General features: G+C 39.1%; 1 protein-coding gene across 2 annotated transcripts in view; it reads right to left on the bottom strand.

The window, feature by feature from the left end:
• nrbp1 (nuclear receptor binding protein 1) overlaps window positions 1-14,004 on the bottom strand; it is a 110,648-nt gene that overhangs the window by 54,301 nt on the left and 42,343 nt on the right. For both annotated transcript variants that reach the window (XM_043695360.2, XM_043695361.2), the window contains exon 6: window positions 13,730-13,824. In XM_043695360.2, the coding sequence (XP_043551295.1) occupies window positions 13,730-13,824 (95 nt within the window). The remainder of the gene's footprint in view (window positions 1-13,729; window positions 13,825-14,004) is intronic.

The raw sequence follows: 14,004 nt of genomic DNA, 5'->3' as shown, positions 1-14,004 counted from the left end.
GCAAACAGGGTTAAGGAAAATCCCAAAGCTTTTTATTCATATATAAGGAGCGAGAGAGTAATAGAAAGTAACCAGAGAAAGGACAGGCCCACTCAAGGATAAAGGAGGGAAGTTATACGTAGAGTCAGAGATAACGGATGAGATTCTTACATAAGTACTTTGGTTCAGTATTCACCAAGGAGTGGGACACGATGGATGCTGAAGTTAGGAATAGATGTTTGATTACTCTAGATCAAGTCGGCTTAAGAAGGGAGGAAGCATTGGGTATTCCAAAAGGCATCAAGGTGGACAAATCTCCAGGTCCAGATGGGGCCTATCCCAGGTTACTAAGGGAAGCGAGACAAGAAAGAGCTGGGGCCTTAACAGATATCTTTGCAGCATACTTGAACATGAAAGAGATCCCAGAGGGCTGCAGAATTGCTAATATTGTCCTCTTCGTTCAGAAGGGCAGCAGGGATAATCCAGATAATATAGACTGGTGGGCCTGACATCTGTGGTAGGGAAGCTGCTGGAGAAGATACTGAAGGATAAAATCTATTTACATTTGGGAGAAAATGGGCTTATCAGTGATAGGAAACATGGTTTTGTGCCAGGAAGGTCACGTCTTACCACCTTAATAGAATTCTTTGAGGAAGTGAAAAAATTGATTGATGAGGGAAGGGCTGTAGATGTCATATACATGGAGTTCACAAAGGCTTTTGATAAGGTTCCCCATGGTAGGCTGATGGAGAAAGTGAAGTTGCATGGGGTCTAGGGTGTATTAGCTAGATGGATAAAGAACTAGCTGAGCAATAGGAGACAGAGTAGACGCATTTTAGAAGATCCAATTCAATAGCAAATTATATGGTAAATAGAAAAGCCCTGGGGAAATTTGATGTACAGAGGGATTTGAGTGTTTAGGTCCATTGTACCCTGAAGGTGGCAAGGCAGATCGACAGAGTGGTCAACAAGGCATACGGCATGCTTTCAGTCATCGGACAAGGTATTGAGTACATGATACATGAATGGGCAGGGAGCCAAAGGATACAGATTCTTGGAAAATAAGCTACAGGTTTAGATAAATGGTCTGGATTGGCACAGGCTTTGAGGACTGAAAGGTCTGTTCCTGTGCTGTAATTTTCTTTGTTCTTTGTTACAACATTTAAAAGACATTTGGATAGATACATGAATAGGAAAGGTTTACAGGGATATGGATCAATTGCAGCCAAGTGGGACCAGTTTAGTTTGGGAAACTTGGTTGGTACGGACGATTTGGACCAATGGGTCTGTTTCATGCTGCGTGACTCCATGATATAGGTCTTCAGCCAATAGACATCTTGACCCAATTGCCAATAGCTTCAATTTTGCTTGATGCCCATATGCCAGGCTCAGTCAAGCAAAGTCACTTCACACCTCACCTCTGGAATTCAGCTCGAAGACAAGAAAAGCCATATAAGACCATTAGAAACAGGAAAAGGAGCTGGCCATTCAGCCTCTTGCGCCTGCACCCCCATTCAACAGAATCATGGCTGATCCGATAGCCCTCACATTCACCTTCCTGCGTCTACCCCACAATCCATGATTTGTCGACTGATCAAGAATCTCAGTCTTAAATATATACAAGGGTTCAGACCCCACAGTTCTCTGCAGTAAGGAGTTCCAAAGACTCTCAACCCTCAGAAGAAATTCCTCATTTCAGCCTTCAAATAAGTTTAAGGTGCCAATTTGAGCCTATGATCTCTGATCCTAGACCTTCCCAACAGGGGAAACAGTCTCTTAGCACTTACCCTGTCAAACCTCTTAAAAATCCAATATGTTTCAATGAAATCAACTCTCATTCTTCTAAATTCCAATGAGTGGAGTCCCAACATGTTCAACCTTAGTTCATAAGACAATCCATCCAGACCAGGGATCATCCTGATGAGGTTTCTCAGATGTGCTTCCAATGAAATGAGATCTTTACTAAAATAAGGGGATCAAAACTGCTCTAAGTGCACCACGATATCTCAGCAGCACCTAGTGCAGGTGCAGTAAGACTTTCCTATTCTTGCGCTCCTTGAAAGAAGAACCAACATTCCAATGCCTTCCTGATTACCTGCTGCACGTGTGCCAGCTTTGCATTTTGTGTGCAAATACCTCCAAGTCTCTGTGTGTTACGGGCATTATTTCAATGGTGAAAAACTATGATCAAACAAGCCTGTTGCTCCCTGCACAATTGATGTTAACTTCACCATCTGTATCCTAATTCCAGAAACACAACAAATATTCTCAAATCATTTGTGTAACTCATTGTTACAATCCAGTTTAATTTATTCTGTCCCAAGCGCACTGATGAATACAAGGCACAGACTAAGTATACCAGATAGTGAGACAGAGGATAAAAATACAAGTTAAATAAATGCTAGAACTAGTTTTACACAAGTGAGAAAACTTTAAAAGCTACCAAGCAAACAAGAAAACAAAAACTAGATGCTGTGAAAGCTTAACAGTTCCATGTCAATGCAGCAAGAGGATGACTACCACTGGTTAAGTCTCATTCTTAACAAATTCTCTTGTTTACACACGAAGAACTATGGATTCAATAATAACCTGGAATTTTAAAATATCTAGCTTAATGACGACAATGTAACCAGTATAACCAAACTGCTGCAGTACACAGTAACAGTAACTCAGTTATGAGGCTCACCATTGCAACTGCTAGCATTAAAAAAAAAAGCAAGTCAAATTCACAGGACACCAGGTTATAGTTCAACAGATTTATTTGAAATCACAAGCTTTTGGAGCATTGCTCCTTCATCAGGTGAAGTCCACTTGACGAGGGAAAGCTTGCAATTTCAAATAAATCTGTTGGACTATAACCTGGTGTCCTGTGGATTCTGACTTTGAACACTCTAGTCCAACACCAGCACCTCCACATCATAAACAGAGAAAGAACAAAATGTTAAACAACTGTCATTTTCCAATTCAAAGTTACAAATTGCATTTGGAAACATTCTATAAATTTGATATAAATCGATGGACCAAAAGTCAGATGGCTCAAAATTTCTCATCTGGTACTGGTTTGGAGTGTCTTCACCAAGACTGCAACAGCCCAGAAAAGTAGTCAACAAACTACACTCAAACACTACTGTTATCCATAGGCCCTGAAGCAAAAGGCATGGTGGTCTGTCCCCTCTAAAAAGCACATATATTCTTTCTGAAGTGTCATGATCAAAACTGGTCAGTACTCATTTGTTCATAATGCTATTCAACATGTGTATATTTGTATCCTAATTTCCCTGTAAACACAACAATCCCTTTACTTAATTCCTTCAAAACATTGTCATGGTATTCAAAGCAGCAACTACATTATTGCTCATGTTAAAGGAGGTTGAGTGTATTTATATCCTGCCCATATTAATAAATCTAGTTCCAAATCTAGAACTGCAACATCTATCCCTAAATTCCTATCCATTTTTACCAGAATAAACAACCATTTAGTAAAGTGAAAATAGGGGAAAGTAAAATTTATCTGATTATCTTTTGTACTGGTCTTTGGTGTGCAGGCTGCTGAGGTTAATTTTTGTGATACAGCTGTAATCATATCATGTCATGTTAAGTATGACATGAGAACTGCTTTTTGAGATCTGTCATATTCATTGATTCAGGATTAAAATCTAAAATCTCATAGCGAACAATCCTCTAGGTAATAGTGATCATAACAGGAAAAATTTCACATGGGGTCTGAGTGCAAGAAACATGGGCCTGAATTGAGCACCTTCAATTTTAACAAAAGAAATCCAAAATGAGATAGCTAAAGCAGACTGGGAAAAAAAAAGAAAAATTGGTAAGGAAATGTGTTATGTAAACAGGATTAGAAATTTAAGGAGAGATGTTTCATAATTTAAGACTATATGAGAAAGACAAAACATGTACAGCTAATGAAGAATGACATCAAATTAACTAAGAAACCACAATACGGTGAAGATTATTAGATAACCAGAAGACTGGGAAAAATATTCTAATGTGTCCACCCAAATGAGTAAGAGAAATCTGGCAAAAAGTAACAAACACACAGTTTGTGCTTCTACAAATATGATAAAGAAAGTAAGTAGCCAAAGTAAGCAACGGTCACATAGAAAACGAGACTGATGAATTAACAATGAAAAACAAATGGAGAATGGAGAATAATGCAATTGAATGTGTGACTCAAGAGTATTTTAGATTTCTGGCTCACTGGGATTGTTTCTGGGAATGTTGGGACTTGTGCAAGTGCGATGGTCTGCATTTGAACCAGAATGGAACCATCATCCTTGTGGGTAGATTTATCAATGCTGTTGGGAGGAGTTTAAATTAGTTTATTAAGGGCAAGGGACTCTAATAGGGATGCAGCATAATAAAGTAACAAGAATGCAGGGAATTCAGCCTTGCTGTGATTCAAGGGAATAAGGAGAGATTGGACAGCCTCTACCTTAATATTAGGAGTATTATAGAGAAGACAGATGAGTTAAGGACGCAGATTAATATGTGGAATGGAGACATTGCTGCCAACACAGACGTGGTTGACAGATGGGCAGGACTGACAACTCAAAATTATATTAGGGTCTTCAGACAAGACAGTGTTGGTGATATTGCATTATTAATTAATGAGTCAGTTATTGCAGTAGCGAGAGATGATACCTTGGGAGGGTCCTCAAATGAAGCTTTGTGGGTAGAGCTTAGGAATAAAAAGGGGACAGTGATATTGTCAAACAGTCAGCAGGGGACATATATGCAGATAATTCACTGATGTGTGACAATAACATTAGGGACATTATATTAGGGGACTTCCACTTTCCACACATTAATTGGGGTAGTCATAGCGTAAGGGTTGAGAGAGGATAGATTTCTTGAACTGTATTCTGCAGGGTTTTATGTTATGTTACACCCAGAAGGTCCAACAAGGGAGACAATTCTGGTTCTAATTTAGCAGGTGGTTAAGGTGGCATTTAAGACAATGTGACAAAATCGGTAAGCATTTTTGTGACCATGTTAACAGCCCCATTATGTTCAAGGAAAGAGATAGCCTACAGAAAAGGTTTTGGACTTACGTGGGTGGGTTAAGTGGTGGGGGCGGACTTCCTGCTTCGGAGTAAATCTACAATAGAATAGCCGGGGTGATCAAAAAGGAAATGGGGAATGTACAGGTCCAACATGCTCCCTTTAGGGTGAAATGTTGGAGCAACAAGCCCAGAGAACTCTGGCTGTCTATGAACATTTAGGATTGGGTAAGAAGGAAGAGAGAGGCTTTTAATAGGTACAAAGGGAGCAAGTGAACAGAGGATCTAAAAGAGTACAGAAGGTGCAAGGGGAATCTTAAGAAAGCAATTAGGAGACAAAGAGGGACATGAAGAAACACTGGTGGGTAAAATTAAGGAGAATCCCATGATATCCTGTAAAGGAGAAGAGAATAATTAGGGAATAAGTAGTGCCCATTTGGGACCACTGAGGCGTCTACGTGTGAAATCAGAGGACAATAATAAGACTTCAGTACTTTACTGGTCTTCACTTAGATGCAGGATGTAGGTATAGAAGTAGGAAGATGGACTAAGATGTTCTTCAACGGAATGAGAGAATGGGAAGACATTGGAGGCTTTGGCAGATTTCAAAGTGGACAAAACCCCAGCTCGCTTTGGAAGACAAGGGAGGAAATTAGAGGCTCTAACCCAAAATTTTACATTCCTGGCTGGCCAAGGGGAGCTGCCAGAGGGCTGGAGGATAGCTACTGTGGTTCCACTTTAACAGTGTGACAGGGGTAAACCAAGGAGCTATAGACAAGTGAGTCTGACAAGTGATTGACAAACTATTGGAGAAAATCCTGAAGGAGGGAGTCAATGCATCTCCAAGGACAAGAATATAGGCTGCATAGTTAATAAGTTGGTAAATGACACCAAAATTGGTACCATAGCAGACAGTACAGAAGGTTTTCTAAGAGTATAGCGGGATCTTGAACAACTGGGCCAGTGAGCTGAGAAATGGCAGATGGCGTTTAATTTGGATAAATGCAGGATATTGTCTTCTGGTAAGACAAGCCAAAACAGGACCTACACAGTTAATGTTAGGGCTCTGGGGACACCTAGGGATGCAGCTATATAGTTCCTTGAAAGTGGTGTCACAGGTAGACAGACTGAAGTAGTATTTGGCACGCTTGCCTTCATTAATCAAAGCAGTTAGAATGTCACGTTACAGCTATACAAGAAGTTGGTAAGGCCACATTTGGAATATTGCATACTGTTACTGACTAAGCCAGACCTCTCAAAACATTCTTAAGCAGGCAGCCCAAACCATAAGTTGGCAATTTGTTTCGCTAAGTATATAGTGAACATAAACGTAGCCAACTTACTCCAGGTAAACTACCAGGTTTTAGAACAGACAAAAATTTATTCACACATATACAATGAAACACAAAGGACAGAATAAAGAATCCCCACAGAACTCAGTCTATCCAAATTAGACTTAATTATGCAGTTCTGAATATATACACAACAGTCCCAATAAGCAAACCCCCTTAAAAAAAACAGTAACAATGCAACAGGTTGAAGTTAGAAGGGCAGAAGGAGAGAGAGAGAGAGAGAACCTGTTTCCACATAGTTGAATTTCTAACTAGTTCTGGACTGAACTACTCCGCTGAGAAAGTGAGGACTGCAGATGTTGGAGATCAGAGGTGAAAATGTGTTGCTGGAAAAGCGCAGCAGGTCAGGCAGCATCCAAGGAGCAGGAAAATCGACGTTTCGGGCACGAGCCCTTCTTTATACAGGTCACTTCTAAAACATGACCACTTTGGCCTGACGTCTCATCTATTTACATATAATCAAAAAGGCCTCTCAAAACCCCTTAATCTCTGTACCAAACCAGTCTAATCTAAACCGGAGCTGTTTATGACCCCTTTGAAAAAAGGACAAGAACAAAGTATCCTTAAGAAAAGGAACAATTTTTAGAAAACAAAGGGACCAGCTTTGTGACTGTACTATGCTTGTTGCCCTGCTAGAGGAATGATGTTATTAAACTGGAAAGGGAGTGAAGATTTACAGGGATATTAGTGAGACTGGAAGGTTTCAGTTAAAAAGGCTGGATAGGCTAAGACTTTTTTTTCCCTGGAGCATAGGAGGCTGAGGGGTGAACTTAAAAAATCATGGAGGTGCATAGATAAGGTAAACTGAGATGGTCTTTTCCGCAAAAGTAGAAAAGTCCAAAACTAGAGGGCATAGGTTTAAGGTGAGAGGGGAAAAGATTTTAAAAAAGGGACCTGAGGGGCAACTTTTTCACATGAGATAGTGTTTATGAAACAAGATTCTAGTGGAAGTGGTGGAGGCTTACACAATTGCAACGTTTGAAAGACATTTGGACAGGCATATGATAAGAAGAGTTGAGGGGAATATGGGCCAAATGCAGGCAAATAGGAGTAGTTCAGTGTAGGAAACCTGGTCTGCATGGACAAGTTGGGTTGAAAGGCATGTTTCTGTGCTGTATGACTCTATGGCCCTGTGACCTCAAACAGTTAAGTACTGACATTATATTTCCAAATCAGGGTGGTGAGTGGCTTGGAGGGGATCTTGCAAAAGGTGGTGTTCCCATGTATTGGCTGCATTTATCCTTCTAGTTGGAAATGTTCATGGGTTTGGAAGGTGTTGTCTATGAAGCTTTGGTAAATTTCTGCAGTGCATCTTGTGGTGGAGGGAGTAGCTGTCTGTGGACGTGGCGTCAATTAAGCAAGCTGCTTTGTCCTGGAGAGAGTCCATGCTTGCGTTGTTGGAGCTACGTCAATAAAAATAGACGTTTGTGAGATGGGCAGATCAGGAGCAAGCAATTCAACCCTGATAAGCATGAGGTGGTGAACTTTGGAAGAAGTAACAAGGCAATGGATTACTTGATGAATGGCAGTACATTAGGAAGCTTAAAGGAATACTCAGATTTTGGAATGCTTACCCTCAGATCCCTGGAGGCAACATGATACATTAATGTGGTGATTAAGGAGCATAATTTTAGGGTAAAGGGAAGGCGGCTTAGAGGAAATTGGAGGAAATCTTTTTGACTGAGGGGGGGGGAGATGTGGAACACACTGCCTGGGAGGGCAATACAGGCAGGAAATCTCAAAAACGTAAATAAATATATGGAAAAGCACTTGGAAGGTCATAACATTGAAGGCTATGGGCCACGTGCTGCAAAGTTGTTAGTGTAGATTGATCAATGATGGGCCAAAGGGCCTCTTTTATGTTGCATGACTATGACTAAGTAAATACTCCAGACTTCAAACAAGAATTTTGCATCTGTCTACACAGAATGTCTTCTGTCTTTCCCCAAGAATAGTAGGAAAATCAAAAGATAAAGAAGAACTTAAAACACATCAGAGAAAAATGCACCAAGAAAACTAAAATGGAATAAAGACCAAAAGTCTCCTACACTTGATAGTCTACATTCTTCAAATATATGTCTGCAGTGATAGGGGGTAGACTGGTTGTAAAGTTCTAAAGTTTCAAAGCTTCTGGAAGTGTCACAGCAGAATATAAAATTGTAAATGTAGAACCTATAGGTCAGTTAGCCTGTTATTTGCAAATGCTGAAATGTTTCATTATAGTTATGATATGATTTTATGAATTTCTAATCATCCTGTTAACACTGTACAAAAGATAAACCACGTTTAACAGTTTGATTCATGTTCTTAACAAGCAGGATAGATAAAAAGGATACCAGGGGATGTGGTATATTAAAAAGTTATCATACAAAAGGTTTCTAAGATAAGAGGTCATGTTGCTGGGGTATTAGTTTAGCATGGAAAGAGGATGGACTAAACAACAGGAAACCTATCTTTCCTATCTATTCCTGCTAGTGCACAGACCTGAGGTCTGTGTGCAGTACCAGTTCCTGGAACTGGAAGTCAAAGTACTGGCATGTGGAATGTCCAAATTTTGCAGCTGCACACGCAACAGCAGATAAATGGGTCATCTTGAGGTTCACAAACTATAACAAGAGGAGTGTTACAGTGCTGAAGCCTCATTGTTGACTACATTAATGATCTGAATGAAATGATGCAGAGGTGCTGGTGTTGGACCAGGGTGGACAAAGTTAGAAGTCACATGACACCAGGTTATAGTCCAACAGGTTTACTTGAAATCACAAGCTTTCGGAACGCTGCTCCTTCATCAGGTGAAGTTGTAAAAATTTGGCAGATGAGAACAACATGGGAAAATGCGATCTTGATCACTATGGTAGAAATAATGAAAGAACAACATACTATTTAAAATGAAGACAGACTGTAAAATGTTGCACAACAATGTCAGATTTTGTAGATGAATCATGAAGTTCAACATGGAGGAGAAAGTGAGGTCTGCAGATGCTGGAGATCAAAGTTGAAACTTTATTGCTGGAACAGCACAGCAGGTCAGGCAGCATCCAGGGAACAGGAGATTCGACGTTTCGGGCATAGGCCCTTCTTCAGGAATCTTCTTCAGGCCCTTCCTGAAGAAGGGCCTGTGCCCGAAACGTCGAATCTCCAGTTCCCTGGATGCTGCCTGACCTGCTGTGCTGTTCCAGCAATAAAGTTTCAACTTCAACATGGAGGTACTAGTTGCAATTAGGAAGGCAAATAAAAGGTCAGGTTTTATTGCAAAAGGCATGGAGTATAAAAGTAAGGAAATCTTGCTGCAAATGTCCAAGCCATTGGTGAAACTGTCATCAATAGTGCAATATAAGACTGACTTTCTAATCTAAAAGAAGAATCTACTTGCTTTTGAGGAAGTTCAGAAGGCTCAGTAATTTGATTCCTGGGTGGAAGGGGTTGACTTAGGAGGAAAGATTGTAAGCTCAGTGTGCTCAATCATTGGAGTATAGAAGAATAGGTGGTTAGATTATTGAAACAAAAGATTTAACGTGTCTTGACGGGGAGATACCAAGATTAAGTCTCCTTATGATAGCAATCTGAAGCTGGTAGGCACAAATTAAATATAATACAGAAATGAGGATGTAAATTCTGGCAGTAGCATTTGCTATGAAGACTTGTCAAGAAAAAAAAAAGCAGAGCAAGGTTACGCATCCTTGAACAATGAACTTGTCTGAACATGAAATTCTCACCTCCAGCCTCTTTTGCTATACAAAACTGAGTCTGTTCATTTTTACTTAAAAACAGCTTCATAACTGCTATCCACATTGACACTGTATTTGCTATCACTACTGTAGAATTCCTTACTCCTTCACTGCCCTTATTTCCTATGACTTATTGAATCTTCTACTTATCAAACCATCATGTCTCAATTTAAGTGATATAGTTATAAATGTTACAATCTCGGTAATGATGCACAAATGAAAAAGATGAGAGAAAACCACCTCACATACTGAGGCAAACATACTGATTAGACTGAAGTCTGACGACGACATGCATTAAACAAATGAAGATTCTTTAAAACACGTTCTTATGTCAATGTGTATATGCATGCACCACGCAAAAATAAAAAAAAAAGTCAAATAAACAGTTATGATTCTACTGCTCCTTTGAAAGGCAAGTGATCTAGTAATTCAAAGAATAATGCGCAATAATGACCATGCCTATATTTGGAGCATGAAGATGGTGCAAAGATACAACAAAAGCTATATTTAAATAATACTTCCAAACATTCAAGGTTATAACTTAGAAAAAGATGTTTAGTCATAGTTTGTATTAGTTTTATCTTCTTTAAAGCACAATGATGGGATTCAAAAGGAACAGCTGACACAAATTTCAGTTTCTTTCCAACACCAACCATGCCCCCTCAAAGCCACGACAGTGTTTTTGAATTTGATCAAGCAGACTTGCTTTAGGGTGAAAGCGGTGTAAGAAATTATTCTCCTTGGGTTGAACTGCCAGGTGCAAGCAGAGTCAAATCCCACAGGCAAAATACTGGGGATGTGTATATTAAACCATATAATAACTAGATATTTAGAAAATAAAGATCTGATTAACAAAACCAACATGGATTTATAAAAAGAGAAACCATGTCCGACAAAACCTGCTGAGATTTCTTTTTGAGTGTAACGAGCAGAACACACAAGGGAAATGAATGGATACAATTTGTTTCTATTTTCTGAAGGATTTCAATAACATGCCACACAAGAGATTAAAAGCAAATGTGAGCACACAAGATAGGGTAAAATATTTAGGTAAATTAAAAATTGGCTAATGGACAAAAAACAGGCTTCAAGTAGGGGATACCTTAAGGATCAATGTTTTGGTCCCATCTGTTCATACTCTATATCAATGATTTGATGCAAGTACCAAATATAAAGATCTGAGTTTGCTGATGCCACAAGACTAGATTGGAAGGAAAGTTGGAGGAGGATGCAAAGCAGCTTCAGGGGAATTTAAACTGGCTGAGTTGGCAATTTATTAAGTGGTGAAAGATTGGGAACTGATAAAGTTTATGTGCAGCAAGCAATTAGGGAGGCAGATTTTATGCTGGCCATTACCGTGACTGGATTTGAGCGTAAAAACAAAGAAGTTTTGCTGCAAATGTAAAAAGCTTTCGAGAGACTGCACTTGAAGTATGGTGTATAGTTTTCCTCTTTACTCAAGAAAGAATATTCCTGCCACACAGTGTTACAATGGTTCATCAGACTTACGCCAGAGATGACAGGATTATCCTTGAGGAGAGGCGTAGGAGACGAGGTCTACATTTGAGAGTTTATAAAAATTAGGCATGACCTCACAAAAGCATACCAAGTTCTTCCAGGCCTCAAAAGGGCAGATACAAGAAGGATGTTTCCCATGATTGGAATGCCTAGTATCAGAGGACATGGTGTCAAATGAAAGAGTGGACCAATTCGTACTGAGGTGAAGTGGACTTTCCTCTCAGAAAGGGGTGACCTTCAAACCCCTGTCACCAAGAGGTTTGTGGAAATTCAAATCAGCATATCTTCAAGGGACAGCTTGATAAATTTCCTCTTATAAAAATCATGAGATGAAAGGATGTTATGATAAAATGACATAGAAACAGAAGAACAGCAATGAACTCTGTGAATGGCAGAGTGGACCTGACGGTTGAACAGTCTATTCCTATTCCTAGTTCCTGTGTCACGCCCAAGCCTCTGGACACATGAACTACAGCAACTTGCATATCAGCCGTGTTCAGGAGTCAAGACTTGAAGGCTCACAATATATGATCTTAAGAGCAAAAGTACTTGCTAATGCAGGGGGCTATGCAAAAGCTACACCTATCTAATACATGCTGACTGTAACAGTATCAGATCCTAGAGATGGTCAATCCGTTGTTTTCTGTTCAAAAAATGGCACACACTTGTTTAAGCATTTGATTTTATTTTTGAACCTGAACAAATGAAATTTATTGGAGGAAAAACAAGAGATGCCTATGCAACAAGGTGCCATCTGACCTTTCTTAAATATTTAAATGGTTAAGATTTAGGCTATAATTCTGCACAAGAAAGTGAAATTCCCAATGAAAAACAAAGTTTGCAAAACCATGTATTAGGTAAAGAGGCACATGGCAATGCACTTCAGTCAACAAGCCAGACAGTTGAAAAGTACACACTGCAGTTACCATGTAGAAAACTTTGAGCAATGTTTAAAACATAAGCTGGGCCATGAAAAGTGAACTGTTTGCATTACTAACTTTGATGTTTAAAATGGACAATATTATGATTTTCCCTCAAGGTCTTGGGCAATCTGAAGGAACATGCACAAATGCATAATTGAGCCATGCATAAAATGCAATGCACCATTTTCACTCACTCCCATTATAATGATGTCCTGATTGAACTGTACATATAAAATATAGCAAAGAATCAGTAATTATCCTCACAAAAGGTCACTTTGACATTAACCTAAAATTAGTCATATCATGACTTTTGCTGCAAATGCCCACTCTCCATCATAGCTAATTCATTTTTTCCTTCTCTTCTGCTCTAAGCACATGGCTTACCACCAATATGCAAAGTGACTTAAATTATGCAAAAAAAATGCATTTCAGACGACTTGCGATCTCCATTTAAAACAACTGCTGTGGAGAAGTTAAGAAACAGATATTTGAATAGACATTCAGTACAGGCAGGAGGGGAAAAAGAAAACCTCTCACATCAAGTTTTAAGTAACCAAAATAAAGCTCAAGAAAGAAATGCAGATCCTTAAAATGCAGACTTGCAAGTAGATCCAAATTAGCATCTTCTCTGAGCAGCTGTAATACATACAGCCCCACATGGACAACAAAGATGTTCAGTTCAACTCCAGGTTTGTGCTAGGTTAATTGAGTAAAGACAACAGCACAAAGTGTCATGACCAAGTTGAAGCAGGAGTGAACACTTCATAATGTCCTCTCTTCATAAAATTGTCTGCTGACATTGATTTGGCTCACACAAAACGGCCTCTGACGATCTTCTCAAATATTGAATGCACCTGTGTAAATTTCAAGTATACAACACTGAAGGTAGAAACAGCAAAAGCAGCCATTGAACTGTCCATCCATCCATCAACGTATGCTCAAAATATGAAGGGGCTAAGTGCTGTTAGTGTGTCTATGACACACTCATGCTGTTGTTGCACAATTGCGACAACTGTTAAGTGCACTTGTGAAAAATTGCTTTGATAATTTTTCATTATAATGTTGTTAATCCGTTAACTTCAATATAGTGACCTGTAAATTTGAGTTTAAAAAATAGCCTGATGGGCCAAATCAATTTCAGGTTTTTAAATAAACTTTTATTTTGCTATACATGTTCAACACATATCAATAAATGGTTTTCTTATACTTACCAGATCCAATTTTTATGAGACCATTATGCTGGATGAATATGGTGTCACAAGTCAGGTTTCCATGGATTATTGGAGGATCACAAGAGTGGAGGTAGCTGATAAATAAAACAGTATTCAGTAAACTGAGCAAACTGGCAGTTTCTTTAGACATGTATAGCATTTTACTAAATTAAAGTTTTACTCAACAGAATAACATTTGTACAATTAAAGACAAAAAATATACATTTAGTTCAATGGGGGAAAGATGTACAGTATTCATAATTTCTAAACCATTT

This window comes from Chiloscyllium plagiosum, unplaced genomic scaffold, assembly GCF_037043375.1.
Source record: "Chiloscyllium plagiosum isolate Xiang-an unplaced genomic scaffold, Cpla_swu_hap1 HiC_scaffold_10, whole genome shotgun sequence".
NCBI classification, from domain to species: Eukaryota; Metazoa; Chordata; class Chondrichthyes; order Orectolobiformes; family Hemiscylliidae; genus Chiloscyllium; species Chiloscyllium plagiosum.
Note: the sequence above shows the minus strand (reverse complement) of the source record. Positions and strands in the feature narration are given on the sequence as shown.